Source organism: Bipolaris sorokiniana (assembly GCF_000338995.1).
Source record: "Bipolaris sorokiniana ND90Pr unplaced genomic scaffold COCSAscaffold_14, whole genome shotgun sequence".
NCBI lineage: Eukaryota > Fungi > Ascomycota > Dothideomycetes > Pleosporales > Pleosporaceae > Bipolaris > Bipolaris sorokiniana.
This window is the reverse complement of record NW_006911908.1, coordinates 752107-768219: the sequence shown is the minus strand read 5'-3', so window position 1 is coordinate 768219 and position 16113 is coordinate 752107. Positions and strand designations below refer to the sequence as shown.

Genomic DNA, 16113 nt, shown 5'->3' with positions numbered 1-16113 from the left:
CGTATATACAACTCGCCGTGGCAATAAAGGCAATAAATACGTAAGCATGAGTAACCACTCACTTACTTAGTCCCAACCATATGGTAAGCTGCTATAAACACTCTCGGCCCTGTTACCAACATCGAGTCCATGGCCGTGGGCCCGGCCTGTTGCATCAGTGCGTAATATGCCCGACGTAATTCTGCACGTGCAAGACACGTCAACCTGGGATTTTGACAGGCATTCGAACGTCAGTCGGACTTGCGTATCTATTTTCATCGGAGGGCTGTGTCTATCCAAAGGCCGAGCTTTTGGATAGTCACGTGTGCGAGCCGGCTATACAATGGAAATGATGCCTTACAACATGTGCGCGAAAAGACTTTGATGTCATACTAATCCCGCTCCCGAGTAAATGTCGAGTCGCCAAATGGCTGTAGCCTGTGAAGAAGGATGCATACTACATTCTACGAGTTGCTCTACAAGCAATAATTTAGCTGTATTGCAGAATGGTACAGACAACAACAAGGTAAAGTCTTGTATTGCGACGTAAGGAAGCAAGATGACACAAGCTTCTGCCATGGCGTGTTTGGGAATGCGATACTTTCGAGCCAATTCTCGCGAGGGTAGTGTAAGTACATGGTATTGGAAAGCGAATGGGAATCTCGAGTAGCTAGCGCGGAGACAATACGCGCTTAACGCCGACCACCGATGAGGTAGGTCAAACAAACAAACAATCATCACGACAACGACGACGCGCCTGTAACATAGCACAACATATTCTACCGCCCATCGCTCTTCCGCACCCATCTATCCCGTATGAATTAACCGATATACCTATTACCATGTCAACAGACGACACCCTGCCATGGACAACTTCGCGATGCAATCGTCTACTGCGGCCGCTTTCCTCGAAACTCGCCAAACTGCGCAAAGAACTCGAACGACCGCGTCCTACGAATACAGATTCGCGCAATGTTTCCTCGGCATTTGCCACCAAGGGCTCTCCCCAGAAGACAACAAACTTTACACGCCCAGCCCACAAACCACGGGGTTTTGAGAAGGCTAGAGATCCAGATTGGAGGCCAGGCATGAAGTCGGGAGCAGCTAAGAAGACTACATATGGCGCACGGGGAAGAGGGAGACCAGCACCAAGGAGAGGTAGCCCAGACACCACCAGCAATGTCTCCCGACCGGGCGAGATTGCCTTTACGCCTTTGGTTTCGAGAATGGGCGGGCAACTGAACAGCAGTCCACAGATGCCCATATCGCCGTTGCGAAAAATTTCAAAGAATCGAGGCCCCCTTTTAGTCAATTTAGTTCTACCTGCAGCGGATGTGCCTAGGGATGTGCACAAACTCGTTCAAGGCACTTTGGAGGCATACGCAAACCTGCTCCAAGCCACCTCAACAGGAAATGAGCCGACACGGAAAGGCACAAGATCACTTATGGGCGCTTGTTTGAGAAAACTACCGGCCTACATCGAACTCGAAGAACATTTCGCAAAGCTAGACAGGCTCGAGGAAGAGGCAGAAGAAGAAGGTCGGGACATTGCCAACGAAGTATACGAACAGCTCGAGACACACTTTGAACAAGCCCCTGGACTTGGCTGGCGCCACTTTCGACAGGTCGTCCGAACACATGCCACAACGCTGATATGCGATGCCATTGTCGACGAAATATTGAGTCTCAAGGACGCATTGATACTCGTTACGCACTGCTTAAACGCCTATGCATGGGAGGAGGCAGAACAATTGTTACTGTCTTATGCACCGCTTCTAGAGTCCATCACTATGCCCATCAACACACGGGCCGATTTATTTGACGTGCAGCGGTCGCCTTTTTTACATGCGGTCAAGGATTTTGTTCATCGCACCGGACGTCATCGTCTGCTTTACGATGTCTTGGAGCACATGGTTGCTCTTGAGCTGCTACCGCTCGAATGGCTGGCAACCGATAGCATGCGCCCTGTCTGGGATCGACTGGTCCGAAGCATTTCCGAGAATGATGCTCGCACTCTGCCAAGTGTTTGCCGATTCTTCGAGACAGTTGCCTTCGCAAGCATGGGCCTGCCCGATTGTCGGCTGCTAGAAGATGAGGTCACTGGGTCTGTTTCTAGGCGCTTTGTACCATCGTCACGATTGGAACTCCGGCAGGCGCTTGACACTACGTTTTCTAGTCTCCTCACCGTGCTGTGCAGTATAACTTCAGTCAACAACTCTCGTAACGACGACGCGGGCCAGATGACTGCAAAGCGGGTTACTCGAGTTTTGGACGCGGTCGTCGTTGCTATTGCTACTCGGCAGGACATCAAGGATGAGCTCAATCTTCTTGGTGCGGATGCCAATGATGTCCAAGTCATGGCTCAGCGTGGCATTTGGATAATATTTGCATCATGTCTCCTGCATCTTGAGAGTTGTTTGAGCGATCCAACCGTAGTATCCCTCGATACCACTGGCTCTATAGGCATTATCAATTGGATAGCCTCACAATATTCCTCAAAAGACATCAATTTCGCATCGATATTTGGCCCTCTACCATCCTTGGTCTCGTCGACTGCACGTGGGACTGGTCGTATCTGGCAGGACGATGGATTCGATCAATTACAACGCTTTGTTACGGCACTGATGTCGGTATCTGGCTGCCGATTACCGCACAAGCTGTGGACACTGAAGAGAATCGCATTAGAATCCGCACTGGAATTTGCTCACGGCACAGGCGACGCCGAGCACATGGCATTTGCACGCGAGGTTGAGAAGAAGATGCAAACACAAGGTCGCCTAATTATCATGCAATCACCAGCAAAGAACGATTCCCCGGCGACAGGTGGTGGCTTTAGGTGGGAAGAGGGCATCGGTGAATGGGTCACATGCACACCGTTTGTGAAACAGAATCCCAGGCGTCAGATTGGCAAACCCGTCCGGGCCCTTGAACTACTTCCGACGCCGGTGCAGTCAGAAGAAGAGAAGGAGGATGTCGCTGAAGTCGAAGATGACCTCCCTAGTAGTGTCCCCACCACTCCAGTGTGGGAAGCCACTACATTCGACTACGCAGATGAGGACGATGCAGGACCGCAATCGTCACCAATCAAGAAAAGACAGCGTACTTCCATATCATTGTTGGGAAAACGCGGTCGAGCGCCATCACCAAAGGTCGTCATACCGGTGAAGCGAACGCACATGACACCTCCAGACACACCACCTGTCAGATTTTACGCCCATCTACCTGAGGAAAAGGGAAACAGTTCAAGACGGTCTTGTCGCTTCCAGCACCAAACCAGCACAATGCCCTCACAATCCCGACCTAAGCGCTCCAGAACATCCCTCGAAAGCGGTCTGCGCGATGTAAAAATATCAACCTACGTCGAGCCAACCCTTGATATCGATATCGATCTCTCAAGCAGCGCCAGCGACACAGACGCATCGAGCCCATCTCAGCAAGATTCGGAGACCGAGGCAGAGCAACCCAATACGCGATCTTCATCGCAAACCCGCCGTCGCTCAACGCGCAACATACATGCACCTTCTTCTCCCGGCCGTGACGAACTCGGTAGAACACCAGCCCGACCTCGATCTCGCTCATCACTTCGAACCAAGAATCGAGAAAAACCACTACCCCCGGCTAGCAGATCCAGCTCACGGCGTACAGCCAGCAGGACGCGGCCCGTACTGCAGAATACCCACAACGACGACAGCGAAGACGAATTGAGCTTTTACTAGGTATGCAAGTCTCACTCCGCAGCGTCCTCGTCAATATTATTGCGATCGGATAGTATTTGGTGGTGATAAATAGTCGTTGGACTTTGATACTTTTCTTTTCCTTGCTGTCCCAGTTTAGCGAGTTGCATTCTTTGCGTTTTTGCATGTTGTAGATACCCCCTCTTCTTTTCTTCATTATCATAGCGAATTAGGTAGTTGTAGCAATTTGAAATGATAACACGGCATTCTAAACATCACTCTCTTGTGTTTGAAATATAATGCCACATGTGGTAGGCATGGATAGGATGAACATTCATTACATTAATCCGCCCGTTACAAGACACACAAACTTACACATGGACAATGTATACACTCTTTGCAACAAGCGCTCAGCACTATAGTAGTTAATTTCTCAAAGGGAAAAAAAGAGATACAAATATAGAGGTGAGAGAATAATGCTCACATTCCCCCTCCTTCCCTTCTTTCAAAACGCCAGAAAGATGCAACAAAGTTGTAGAATAAGTATATAAGCGTTAGTACTTTTTTTCAGTACTTCTTGTTCCTTGAACACTTCTTTCAGAGATGATTGGATATGATATGATGATAATGAGAACAAATGACCCCGATTGACCCCGACCGACCGATCCAGGTCTAACATTTAGGGGTAAAAATATATATATATATATGTGAGTGGGAGAACCTATGATATGAAAAGCCCGATGGAACCATAAATAACCCCCTCTCTTTCTCCCTTCTTGTTCTTAACTCCCCACCGCATTTCTTTCTTCTTCCGCGCTAAAACTGCCATTACTCCTCCATCCTATCAGCATCCTTAGTCGAGCCCTTTGTGGATTCTTTAAGGAACTGCGCGCGAAAATCCGCATTACTTTTTGGCTCTCCGTTGCTTGGGAGCGCACTCTTAGGTATCATGGGGCGGCCGAGGCCTGGTTTTCCTCTTCCACGGCCGGCGCCACGGGGGGCAGTGGGGCGAGAGACGCGGTTGGGTTGGACAAAGCTGTTGTTTGCTTTCCATTCTCCCTTTTGTTTGTTGAGGTCTTGGACTGTGCCGATGCGGAGTTTTCTTCCTTCGAAGTCCTTGCCTTCTAGCGCGAATTGCGCTTTGCCTGCTCCCTCCACGGTTGTGAATTCGATGATGGCGCCACCGTGGTGGGGCTCTAGTTTGATCTTCTTGAAGCCGTACTCTTCGACGAGTGGCTTGATGCGCACGTCGGGGACAGTGTCTGGTAGGTTGAGGATGGCGATGGACCGGTCCATGAACGATGCTGGCTTAAGAGCGGCATCTGCAGGCCCATTGCCCTGCCCGGAAGCTGTTTCATGGACAGATGGAGCTTCTGGGTTCTCGAGTGTTGATTGTATCTTTGGCTTCGTAGCAGGTCGGTCACTGGCAATCTCAACATTGAGTTTGAGACCATGGAACTCTTTCTCATGCATCTCTGCAACCGCAGCGTCGGCACTCTCTTTCGTCTCATAAACAATGTAACAGAAGCCGCGATTGTTCCCAGTCTTCTTGATAATGGGACATTTGGTTCTTTCAATCTTGCCAAACTTGGCAAAAGCGTCTCGGATCTCACGTTCCGTGATCTTGAAATTGAGATGCCAGACGTATACCTCACGGCCCTCAGATGTCGCGCCGTCGCGTTTCTTTTTGGCGTTTGGATCCGATATCTTCGAGACAAGCTTCAATCCCTCGACGTCAGTACCATCCAGCTGTGTCGCTGAAATCGCTTCTTCGGCAGAGGCGAATTGTACATAGCAGAATCGGCGATGCGCATCATATTTCAGAGAGGGAAATCGAATGCCCACAATCTCGCCAAATGGGTTGTAGAGGTTTCTCAACCATGCTTCATCGGCATGTGCGGGATAGTTTGTGACATAGAGTGTCGTGCTTTGGCCTCGCTCGATTGAAATCTCGTGACCATCAAAGCCCTTTGCTTCTTTGCTCAATGCATAATCGGCTTCTTCGGGCGTCTCAAACTCTACGACTGCAGTCAAGCTATCCTTCTCTTCTTTCAGCACCAAATTCCGCACAGTACCAGCGTCCGTAAAGAATTGGCGAATCCGGGTCTGCGATATGTTAGGAGGTAGCTTCTTGACAATAATCGAAGTATGCTCGCGATCCCGTTTGGGTCCGGTGGAACGAGCCTCTGAGGGGGCTTCGCTAGCCACTCTGGCCTGGCCGTTGACCAAAGCATTGGTAACCTCCTCTGTCTCCCCATGTTTGCTCTTTTTCGGAACTGCTTCCTCGTCTCCACCTTCCCTCTTACGCTTGCTTGAAGCATCCGCTGCGTGGCTTTCTGGCGTTTCTTGCAACGCCGCTGTCTGGGCGGCGAGTGCACGTTCCTTTTCCTTACGAACTGAGATGATGCGCTCTGCTCTCCGTCGCTCCATCGCAGCGCTTCGGACCTTGATGGCTGTCTCGTGTTGCTCGCAATGATTGACGTACATCTCAAGGAGTGGTTCCGGGTGGTCAATGGTCTGTAGACGCTTCATACCGCGTTCCAGGACTGCAGTTGCAAGAGAAGGCGGCAGGAGCTGGTGTCCTGCATTCTCCTTGTTCCGGGTTGAGTGTGGTGCCCAGAGAAGCATCTCAAAGATGTAGTAGCGATACCAGAAATCGTACGAGTCTTCTTGGTGTTTTGCAACAGACTCTTGGATTTGTCGAGCTTGATCAATATCACCACGCTGAAGCCAGAATTTTATGTGGGTTCGTTCGAGACGGTATTTCGGGTCGGTCCACTCCCTGCCATGCTTCTTCATACCAACTTCGCGAACAAATTCCAGTGCAGACCGTATGCCGACTTCTGCAACGTCGACATCATCCTCCGTTGCTCGGGGGTCGTTAAATGCTCTCCGGCGCAAGTAACCACACCAAGCAAGCTGCACCTTGATAAGTTCATCCAAATCAGTATGCTCCAAAAGGCCCGATCCGGTTGCTGTGTGCTTGACGAGTTCGAGGTCTTCGAATGGCTTGTTCTCTGCTTCAAGTGTAAGTAACCGATGTGACCACAGTGCTCCAGACCAAGGGCAGTGACGCGTCGCGCGTTCCAAGACATTCAGTAGGTCGACAGAACGGTTGTCTTGCCAAACAAGGAACTCGACATAATCCTCCCATATTGATGGATCAACAGGGAAACGGAGCGTGGCTCGCTCATAGAGCGCATTGACGAGGTGGAAGCTGTAGACGCCCATGGTGCGCTTCTCCCACTTCAGATACCTCGTCATCGCGATGTACTCAGCGGCTTGGTCGCCTGCCTGGATGGCTTGCAAAAGCTTGAATTCATATTCTTCGCGATTGGCGTACTGTTGTTTGATATGGGTGTTCTTCTGGACTGCATCATCCATGACTTGCTCGTAATGGCTCTGGTTGTACCTCGAGTTGAAGGAGGAATATCTCGATAGTGTGTTCGCCCATGTGGCATGAGGTTGACCCAGACGCTCGTTGTAAATGGCGGCTACTCTCTTCGCCTTTTCTTGGCTGAAGCCGCCTCGTTCGAGATCCTCTTCCAAAACCTGCAAGTAGCGATCCCACACAAGGTTACTTTCTTGAAGATTGTACTTGACTCTCTCAGCGCCCTGCTGCAACACATCCAACAAGAGCTGAGGCTGAAAAAGCTCACGACCGATAAGACGTTCTTCTTCTGGCCATTCCTCTGGCGGTACCTGGTCCCATGAGCAAGCGACTAAGTAGCTCACATACTCGCCGTACGCCGCCCAGAGTTTGGCACTATAAGGCTCTTCCTGGGTTGCCTGCTTGTGCAACTCTAGCACGCCCATGCGTTCTTCAACATCTCTTGCCAGTGTCTTCTCGTCATTGAGTCGGTAGTGCCATAGCAGCTCGCCCAATGGGTACTTGTCAGACATGGTCTTGTAAGCATCGCGGAGTGTCTGGACAAGTTCGTATGCGTTGGGGTCGGCGTCGAAAGAAGCGAGGTGGTTCTGCAGGCCTTGGTGCAGTGTGGTGGCGAGCGAGACATGGCTGTAGTAGTCGAAGGGATTCTCAAGTAGGGTCTTGTCGAGTTGGTTGAGCCAATCGATGAGTTGCGGCTCGAGAGATCTCGTGACGAAATTGCGCGGTCGCGGTGAGGGTTCGGACATGATACTGACTACCGACTCGCCAGAGAGGTTTTGGCCCAGGTGTTGGAGTCTGCAACACAGTCAGCATCTGGGGTGGGAAGTCGCAAACAAACCGAGTAACCATGACAGGCAGCCACAGCCCGTGACCACGGCCAAACGCGTTGCATATACTTAATAACCCGCTGGACCTATAATAGCCCCACAAACACGTGTAATTGGCACCGGGCAGTGACATGGTTCACGAGCACTGATATATATACACTTACGTGACTGGTCGCTGATGAACTGTAGAGTTCTGTCGCGCAGCTTGTTGCTGCTGCATACTGGCGAGATCTGCTGAGTTGTCAGCAGCCACTTCTGAAGTTGTACGAATGCACCTTCTCCTTGACGCATAACCCAAGCCTCACTTCAACGCTCAATCACGGCTTTGCGACGCCGCACGTTATAACCAAAAGGAAAGCGGGCACCTACCTGCTAGTGTATCCATACCGGGTGTCGACGCCTGTCGGTACATGGGATTCGGAGGTGTCATGCGCGCGTCACGAGGCGACGAGACTTGCTGGGGTGTGCCCATGGCGCTGTGTATCGATCTTGCGCCATTGGCGATCTGGGTGTAGCCCGGCGATGGGCCTCGCGACTGGAGGGTTTGGTGCGGCTGGGGCTGGGGCGACGACGATGACATGACCTGCTGGCTGAGGCCAGAGGGAGTCCGCGATGGCATCTGGCGCCTCGTGCGCTTGCTCGGCGATGGTAGCAGTGATGGCGACGCGGCGGCAGGCGCGGGCTGTGGTGTGGGAGTGCCCGCAGGCGAGTCCGACGGCGACAACAACGAGTTGATATCCATGGTGAAGGGCGTCGGCGGCGTCGGCGTCAGGCGCGCTGTGTGTCTATGGATCCAGTATTTCTGTTTCTACCGTCGCGAAGTACAGGGACTACCAGGCATCGAATCTCTCGTAATGGACGGCATGGGAGGGGCGCAGACGGGCGGCGCAGGAAGCACGGTCGGGTGCGCGGGCGATGAGACAGTGAGGGCGATGGGAGGGAAGAGGGTCCTGCCAACGGCGTGGGTGAGAAGGCCTACAGTCTGATGGACCAGAAGAAAAGGTGCTTAGGTGCATCAGACGAGCTTGGGCCCGCAACTAATCAAGTAGTGATGCAGCAGCCGTTCGGAGCAGCCAGACGTCAACTGGCGATGGCGGAGGCTGCGCATACGGCGGCGGGCGTGTTGCGCGTCACCAGGCTCGCGTTTAGACGGCAGTTTGTTCGTAAATGACAATGGCCTTCCTGCAAGGGGGCGGGACGACTCGATAGCTGCACACATTGCTTCTGAGGGCTTGATCGCCTTGCGTCTGGCTCATGGCGATCATCTGCCGAGACTCTCCACCCCCTGCAAGCGCGGAGCCTTTGGCCGCAACCACAGAATTTCCCGTCAACCTCAGCCTCAGCCCTCCGCACCCGCCGCAGCTTCAACGGCCACAGGCCTTCACATCATGAGCGCTCGAGTCCTGCCGCGGCGGCTGGGACAGTCAGGTATGCCATTGCACAGCTTCTTCAGCCCTTTCTTGGCACGCCAGTATCACCACCATGGGGGTAAACTGACAACGACTAGCCCTCGCCGCACTGCGCCCTCGGACCCATTGGGTCTCCTCCACATCGCTTCCGTGCATTTCCCGCCGCAATGCGTCTTCTAGAGGAAGCGGGAATGACGAGGACCTCACCAATCCCATTCTAGACCAGTACCTGCGGAAGAAAGAGCTTGAATCCGGCGCAGTAGACGGCGGCCGATCAGTGCGCCCTACCCCTCGCTTTGGAGGCCTTTCGAACCACCCGTCATCCCTCTTCCTCCCCGAGCGCGAGATTCCAGGATGGAGAGACGACCTCAGTGCTGCTGAGAAAGAGAAGCTTCAGACACAGTATAGGCGGCGGCAGGAGCAGGCCAAGCAGCAGGAAGAGCGGGAACTCATGAATATGAATATCGACCCAGACCAAACCGCCCGCAAGCGTCTCGAACGCAAACTCGTCATCTCAGGCGTCAAGCGCCATGGCCGCATGACAAAGTCGCAAAAGCTGCTCCGCACCGAACGTCAATCGCTCTACAAGTCGCACAACCTGCCCACCTCGACGAAAAAGCTGCAAAAAGTAGTCAACCAAATCGCTGGCAAGACCGTCTCAGAAGCTCTCGTGCAGCTCCGCTTCTCCAAGAAGAGAATCGCCCGCGACGTAATAAAGGGTCTCGAAATCGCCCAAAATGAAGCCATTGTGGGCCGCGGCATGGGCCTAGCGGGCGAGGCAGCCGCCGTCTCGCGCTGGAATAAGCAAAGAGAAGCTACGGATGCGGGGAAGCCGAAGGACACCTGGGACTACAAGACCTCAAGCGACGATTCTGGCATCGAAGTCACAAAACCCAAAGTCCCATTTTTCAAGGACACCACGATTGAGCTGAGGGACGGTCGCAAAAAAGTGGTCCGGGATCCCAGTGAAATTTACATCGATCAGGCGTGGGTAGGACCTGGCGAGAGCTGGAAGAGCCCAGAGTTCAGGGCTAGAGGTGCTATTAATATGCTTAAGCACCGTACAACAAGTATGTCCTGATATCCACATATAATTTCCGTGGACAAGATGCTAACCACACCACATCAGGCTTCTCCGTCCTCCTCAAGGAAGAAAAGACTCGCATGCGCATCTCAGACGAAATCAAGAAGAAGCGCGATAACCGCAAAGTCTGGGTCGCTCTGCCCGATCGACCGATTACTTCTCAGCGACAATTTTGTTTGTGGTAGATTTCTTAACGATACTTTTTCATGTATACAAATCTAGTCGGAGAGAATATCTCGGCTTGTAACAATAAACCACTCGAACTTGAATGTAACACACCCTCACGAGCATGATTAATGTGGCAAGAGACGTACAACGCATGTTTCGTCCATACCCCCTAAAACAAAATGCACATGCATAATCCCGAATCTACAAGTCCCTGCATTCACCTGTCCAATCCATACATGAGTACATATTAACCCAGATCCATCCTTGTCACACATTTTTTTATCATCCACATGCACAAGAGAAAAGAACCGACATTGCAGAACAACGGAAACCCTTAAAATGGAAAAAACGAACGCCATCGCTATGCAAATCCAAACCCATCTCTCTCTCAGCCCGGCATATACGCGCTCGCTCAAGCCTCCGCCTCCACCCTACCCACACTACTAACAAGCATATCCAACATCCCCCTAACCTTCCATGCATCCTGGCTCGCCTCCACCGTAACCTTAACGCGCTGCATAAGCGCGAGAACAAGATCATCCACCTCCTCGCTCCTGCCCAGCTGATCGGCATAGAGGTCGAGGACAACGAGTGCGACATCAGTGGTGAGGCGCGTGATACGGTAGTCTGAGATGTTTTTGATGCACCAGCGAAGGATGGGCTGGAGAGACTGCGAGTCGCGGTTGCTAAGGGCGAGGCGGAGAGCAGAGCGATGGCGCAGGGCGGTTAGGAGGGTTATGGAGGCCATGCGGGCGTTGCCTTGCTGTATAATGTATTAGCCACAACGATAAAAAGGGAGAGAGGGAGAGGGGGGAGTTTACCTTCGATTCGAGAGCCATATCTAGAGCTTGTGCGTACATGCCTTTTCGCAGGGCGTGTGCCCATGGCTGACCATTTGTGATTTTGCCGCGGGCATTGCCTTCGATGACGATGTCGGCGCTTTCGCCGGTGAAGTCTTTGCCTCTGATGCGCTTTTCCCAACCTTTTCCGCGTTTTCGCTTTTTGCTGCGGTCGTACTCTTCGATTTTGCCTTCCATGAGAGCTTGCATTTCCTTTTCTCTTTCGCGCGCTAGGACCTTTTGCTCGCCGGAGAGATGGGTCTTGATTGACAGGAGACCAGATTGCATGCCTACAGCGATGTGACGATCTTCCTTTTGGCTGGGGATGACATTGAGCGAGAGGATGGGCGAGGGGTACTTTAGTCCGCCCACGACGTTCCAGCCAGTAGTTTCGAAGACCTTGACGTGCCCATCGAGCGCACCAGAGAGAAGACGCTCTCCGTTGTTTGCCAGAGAGAGTGCGGTAACAGTCTTCTGGTGATTGCGCAGCATGTGGATGGGCTTTGCTGCTACAATGTCCAGGACGCTGATCGTATTGTCAGACGCCGCGAGAACAGCGGTGCCAGAAGGCATGGGAAGAACAGTCTCGATAGGCGCTGCGTGCTTGAAAACCATGACTGCTTTGCCGCCTACTCGGGAATCCCATAATCTAACCGTCTGGTCGTAACTTCCAGAGACGAGCAGCCCACTTTGCGCGGGCATAAAAGTTCCGCTACGCACATAGTCCTGATGGCCATCAAACTTCATCGTGCTCTTCTCGCTTGGCAGATCCCACAACCGCACTGTGCGATCGTCGGAACAACTCATCAGCCCAGTCAAGTCTTGCGGATTCCACTGTGTAACCCAAACAGGCTGCTTATGCTCCTTCCATGTCTTCAGAATCGCCCTGCTCTTGACGTCAAACGCCTGAATGACACCACTGTCTCCTCCCGCCACCAGGATCCGGCCATCACGCCGAATGTTTCCAGAGTGCGCAATGTCGTCGACGCCGAAGCGCGAGATGGTCTTGACGACTTTTCGGGTCTTTGAAGAGAAGATTTGGACGCGCGATCCAGTCGTCACCGCAAACAGATCCTGGGTTGCTGAAAGCGCATTTGCGGGCTGGGGCGGCGGTGTTGAAATGTGTGTTACGGGCGAGGAATGCTGCGAAGGGTCGAGTCTGAGCTCCGAAGCGAAGGAGTTCCAGTATTTTTGCTCCGACGTGAGGGTATTAGGGCCCTTTGGCAGCTTCAGAGGCTGCAGCAGTTGGACTTCAGCGGCCATTGTGTGGATGGAATGCGATCACAGCGCGTGAGGTTGCTCGTGTCGCGAGCTTTTCGAGTGGGACGAACTTTTCGGTGGAGCAACGATTGGCGCTAACGCCATCGAGTAATGGCGCCTTCCCGGCCGGGATGCGGGCAGATGCCAAGATACATGCGTGTTAGTTCGGCGGGCGCATATTGCAAACAGGGCCCTGGGCATCACCTCCACCCACGGTCTCGTCTACCCTTTGTCTGTGTAGCACCGTTGCCCACACTTCCGCTGTCATAAATCTCGCGCCCACATGCCACCGACTGTCGCCCAAGGGCGCGGTTGACTAGTGCTGGTTGCCTGGAGGATCCGCGCGCACCGCGTGCACCCAGTTCATCATTCCACTCCGTCGCCAGCCACAGCCACAGCCACAGAACCTTCATCTGGCTCCCGTTCCGTCATAATCAGTTTCTGCCATGCGACTCTCACCTTTTGATTGCTGCTCTATCCGCTTGCACCTTGCTGACGCCCGAATGTCGGGTTGCCTATCACCTGGATAAGCCGCCGGTGCCCACTTGGACCATCGTCTTCAGCCAACCTCAACGCGTCAAGATGAGTGGCAACGCGCTGGACAAGATGGACGAGTTCTTCGACTTTGCTGCGCTTGAACACGATTCCGCGCTTCATGCAACCAATCCATCTCCTCAAGAACAGGATCTGTCCTTTCAACCTGTCGCCAATGTCACGACTATGGACTGGGCTACGGTCCCAACAACCGCGACCCGTTCCGTGGATGTCACGCAGCGTTGGTATGACCCCATGGACGTTGCTCCCCAAGACCCTTCGATTAGTCAAGCTGGCCAGCAATGGCCGTCCTTTTCAGTTCCTGAATGGTCACCACCTGTGAATGTGAACCCCACATTTAACTCTACGCTCGATGGAGACTCAGTCCATGGTGAAAATCCAGATCCCGCCTTCGCATCCTTGTCATCAATTGATGCACCGTATCCAGACCTCCATCGTGCCAATGATAATAGCATACCTAGTGCATCCCAGTCCGAATCTCCATCCTGGGACAGCGGGTCTGGAGCCCAGGCCAATCCTCCTGAAGTGGCAGTATTGCCTGCCAGTCCAACTGCATCAATCCAGCAAGCCTCCAATGCCAGCCGGAAGCCTGCGTCAGCGAAACGCAAAGGCACTCAAAGCCGCATTCCTATCGAGGCAAAACAGATTCTCGAGGATGAGTTCGCTACCAATGCATATCCCTGCTCCTGGGAAATGGACATTATTGCCCACCAGGCCAACCTTGACGTCAAAAAAGTCCGCAATTGGTTCAACAATACACGGGCAAGAAAGAAATGTGAAGGTGCGTAGTATTCACACATGTTATATCAAATATGCTTACATAGATAGACCCGCAACCTGCTGCACAGAATGGTACATCTAGTGGACATTCATTCAACCCAAGACTTTCAAGAGATAGTCTGGAAAGCTTGGATAAGCAAGCAGACAGTGCGCTGTCACCACCACAGCCACCGTTGGCCATGTACCTTGCTCAGTCCTATCAAGAAGAAGGTTTGGCGCTATCCGCAGTAGAATCGGCAATCTATGAGCACTCGGTCAGTGGGAGCGGCCAAGACGACACGTGGTCGGGGTCGAAACAAGGCCGTAGAGGTTCTGTCATCACCTCAATTGCCTCCTCCGAAGGCACTGCACCAACTACCTATACAGTATCATCTAGTGGTAGTCGCAGTAATATCTCATCTTTCGGTCGAGACCGGAGGCGCGGCCGGCGCCGCATGGCATGGAAGGAATCTCCTCGCCAAGCTATCAACGGCGTCAACAGTGCGGGCGAGCCACAGAAAGATCTACCCTTTTTCTGCACCTTTTGTCCCCGAGCGTTCAAGACAAAATACGAGTGGGTCCGTCACGAAGACTCCGTACATGCACTTCGCACCACCTGGATATGCTGTGACACAAAACCAGCCGCAGTCCTTGAAGTGTGCCCTTTTTGTGGTCAAGTCTGTCCTGACGATGCACACCTGGCTGGACACAGGTATCAGCAATGTCGGAGCAAGCCCGAATCACAACGCACCTTTTATCGCCGCGATCACTTCATTCAGCATCTACATCATGTACACTTTGGAAATAGCAAGCATCCATCAGTGCGGGTCGGCTGCCAAGCGCGACTACTAGCCGCTGAGGGCCACAACTTTGGCTGCAAAGATCTTACAATGAAATGGCGTCGCTTCGGTGCTCCGATGAAGATTGATGACCCCATGCTTCACTGTGGGTTCTGCGGCAAGAAGTCAAAAGACTGGTCTGAGAGATGCGAGCATGTTGCTGAGCATCTTATCGCGCGTGAAGTAGATCGTGGTGTCTGGTGGACTGAACGCAAGGAGAATCACTTGGAGAATCTTTACTCGGCATCGCCTTATGAGTCGTTCCGTTGTCGGTACTGCCAAAAAGTGTTTACAGACGTCAAGGAAATGATCGAGCACTCGCATTGCCGTGTCTGGAGCTGTCGATTTCTACGAAGTTTTGACGATGTCGCTGCTGACACTCCAAGCCCTCCTCTAGGAACGGAATTCCCATCAGCAAAGGGCCACCATTGTCATTTATGCGGCGCAGGATACCGTGCCTTCCACATGGAGCATGCACAGCACCAACATCGTTACCGATCATGCAACCAAGAGTTCTACACATCCGAAGAATCTTTTCTCCAGCACCTCCACAACTTCCACGGCGCATCTCAGCCCGCGCTCCTCCGCGGCAACGGCGTCATAGAGCAAAGCTTCATGCGCAACAAAGGCGGCTCCTTCGAGCCCGTCGAGTTCAACGAGAGCTGGCAGCCCTGCGTCATGGACCTCGATGTTGCATCCGTTAGCCCCTTCGTAGCAGACAATACGCGCTCGCCCCCACCGAAGAAAACGCAAACACAATGCAAGAAGGCGCTGTCTGTGTCTAAGAAACCCCGTGAAGCAGTGCAGGCCACGCAAAAGACACACAGACAGTGCGCAGCTAGTGCGGCATCGAAAGCCGAGAGCAATGGACCTCGTTTTTTCAGGCTGGATACCCACGTCCCGTTTCTTTGTTCGCGTGTTTTTTACTCAAGACAGGCTAAGGCGTCGGGTTTGACGAAGGATAGTAAGACGTCGCTGGAGGAAATACTCAGACCGCATGTTGCGGCGTTGGTGATGAGCGCGGCGCTGGTTGGTATGGCGCCTGCGCGTTTGCCCATTCGTCCTGAGCGCGATATAGCGAGTGGGATGGTGGAACTGCGTCTTGATGGCGAGGTGAAAGCGGAGTAGGGAACTTGTATTTGTATGTTATTTGTGGGATTGGCACATGGGATTTTGCAAGGTAGGAAAACTAAAAAGGGGGGATTGTGGTGAGATATGTGTCGTTATTCATTTAAGTGTCATTAATGATATTCTTTCCCGCCATATCATTCCTCCACTTTCTGCCACTGATATTCCAGCTCAGCTGTACTTCCCCCTCCCTTCCCTCCT

At 52.7% G+C, this 16113-nt stretch overlaps 5 protein-coding genes across 5 annotated transcripts; 3 read left to right on the top strand and 2 right to left on the bottom strand.

Moving 5' to 3' along the window:
* Positions 1–659: 659 nt before the first annotated feature.
* Positions 660–4088, top strand: COCSADRAFT_244252 (uncharacterized protein). Its single transcript, XM_007705682.1, has one exon. The coding sequence runs from the start codon at positions 822–824 to the stop codon at positions 3693–3695; it is 2874 nt and encodes a 957-aa protein (XP_007703872.1). The 5' UTR covers positions 660–821; the 3' UTR covers positions 3696–4088.
* Positions 4089–4140: 52 nt separating this feature from the next.
* On the bottom strand, positions 4141–8835 carry COCSADRAFT_125527 (uncharacterized protein). Its single transcript, XM_007705681.1, has 3 exons — positions 8241–8835; positions 8036–8102; positions 4141–7839 (listed from the first exon to the last, which is right to left on the bottom strand). The coding sequence occupies exons 1-3, from the start codon at positions 8611–8613 to the stop codon at positions 4482–4484; spliced, it is 3798 nt and encodes a 1265-aa protein (XP_007703871.1). The 5' UTR covers positions 8614–8835; the 3' UTR covers positions 4141–4481.
* A 424-nt stretch (positions 8836–9259) lies between these two features.
* COCSADRAFT_29772 (uncharacterized protein) lies at positions 9260–10549 on the top strand (the record flags this gene model as incomplete). The annotated part of the gene is made up of 3 exons (XM_007705375.1): positions 9260–9299; positions 9379–10350; positions 10410–10549. 3 exons carry the CDS (start codon positions 9260–9262, stop codon positions 10547–10549), a joined length of 1152 nt encoding a protein of 383 aa, XP_007703565.1.
* Positions 10550–10944: 395 nt separating this feature from the next.
* Positions 10945–12634, bottom strand: COCSADRAFT_98783 (uncharacterized protein; the record flags this gene model as incomplete). Its single annotated transcript, XM_007705680.1, has 2 exons — positions 10945–11295; positions 11354–12634. 2 exons carry the CDS (start codon positions 12632–12634, stop codon positions 10945–10947), a joined length of 1632 nt encoding a protein of 543 aa, XP_007703870.1.
* Positions 12635–13057: 423 nt separating this feature from the next.
* Positions 13058–16079, top strand: COCSADRAFT_244198 (uncharacterized protein). Its single transcript, XM_007705679.1, has 2 exons — positions 13058–13967; positions 14015–16079. Exons 1-2 carry the CDS (start codon positions 13214–13216, stop codon positions 15910–15912), a joined length of 2652 nt encoding a protein of 883 aa, XP_007703869.1. The 5' UTR covers positions 13058–13213; the 3' UTR covers positions 15913–16079.
* The last annotated feature ends 34 nt before the right edge of the window (positions 16080–16113 follow it).

What these genes read in the sequence shown, in the direction of transcription:
- COCSADRAFT_244252 (XM_007705682.1), top strand. Translation starts at nt 822, where the DNA reads ATGTCAACAGACGACACCCTGCCATGGACAACTTCGCGATGCAATCGT.
- COCSADRAFT_125527 (XM_007705681.1), bottom strand. Translation starts at nt 8,613, where the DNA reads ATGGATATCAACTCGTTGTTGTCGCCGTCGGACTCGCCTGCGGGCACT. An exon ending in CGGTATGGATACACTAGCAG is followed by an intron (nt 8,103 to 8,240) that starts GTAGGTGCCCGC and finishes ACAACTCAGCAG; the next exon opens with ATCTCGCCAGTATGCAGCAG. An exon ending in GTTCATCAGCGACCAGTCAC is followed by an intron (nt 7,840 to 8,035) that starts GTAAGTGTATAT and finishes ACTGTGTTGCAG; the next exon opens with ACTCCAACACCTGGGCCAAA.
- COCSADRAFT_244198 (XM_007705679.1), top strand. Translation starts at nt 13,214, where the DNA reads ATGAGTGGCAACGCGCTGGACAAGATGGACGAGTTCTTCGACTTTGCT. An exon ending in GGCAAGAAAGAAATGTGAAG is followed by an intron (nt 13,968 to 14,014) that starts GTGCGTAGTATT and finishes TTACATAGATAG; the next exon opens with ACCCGCAACCTGCTGCACAG.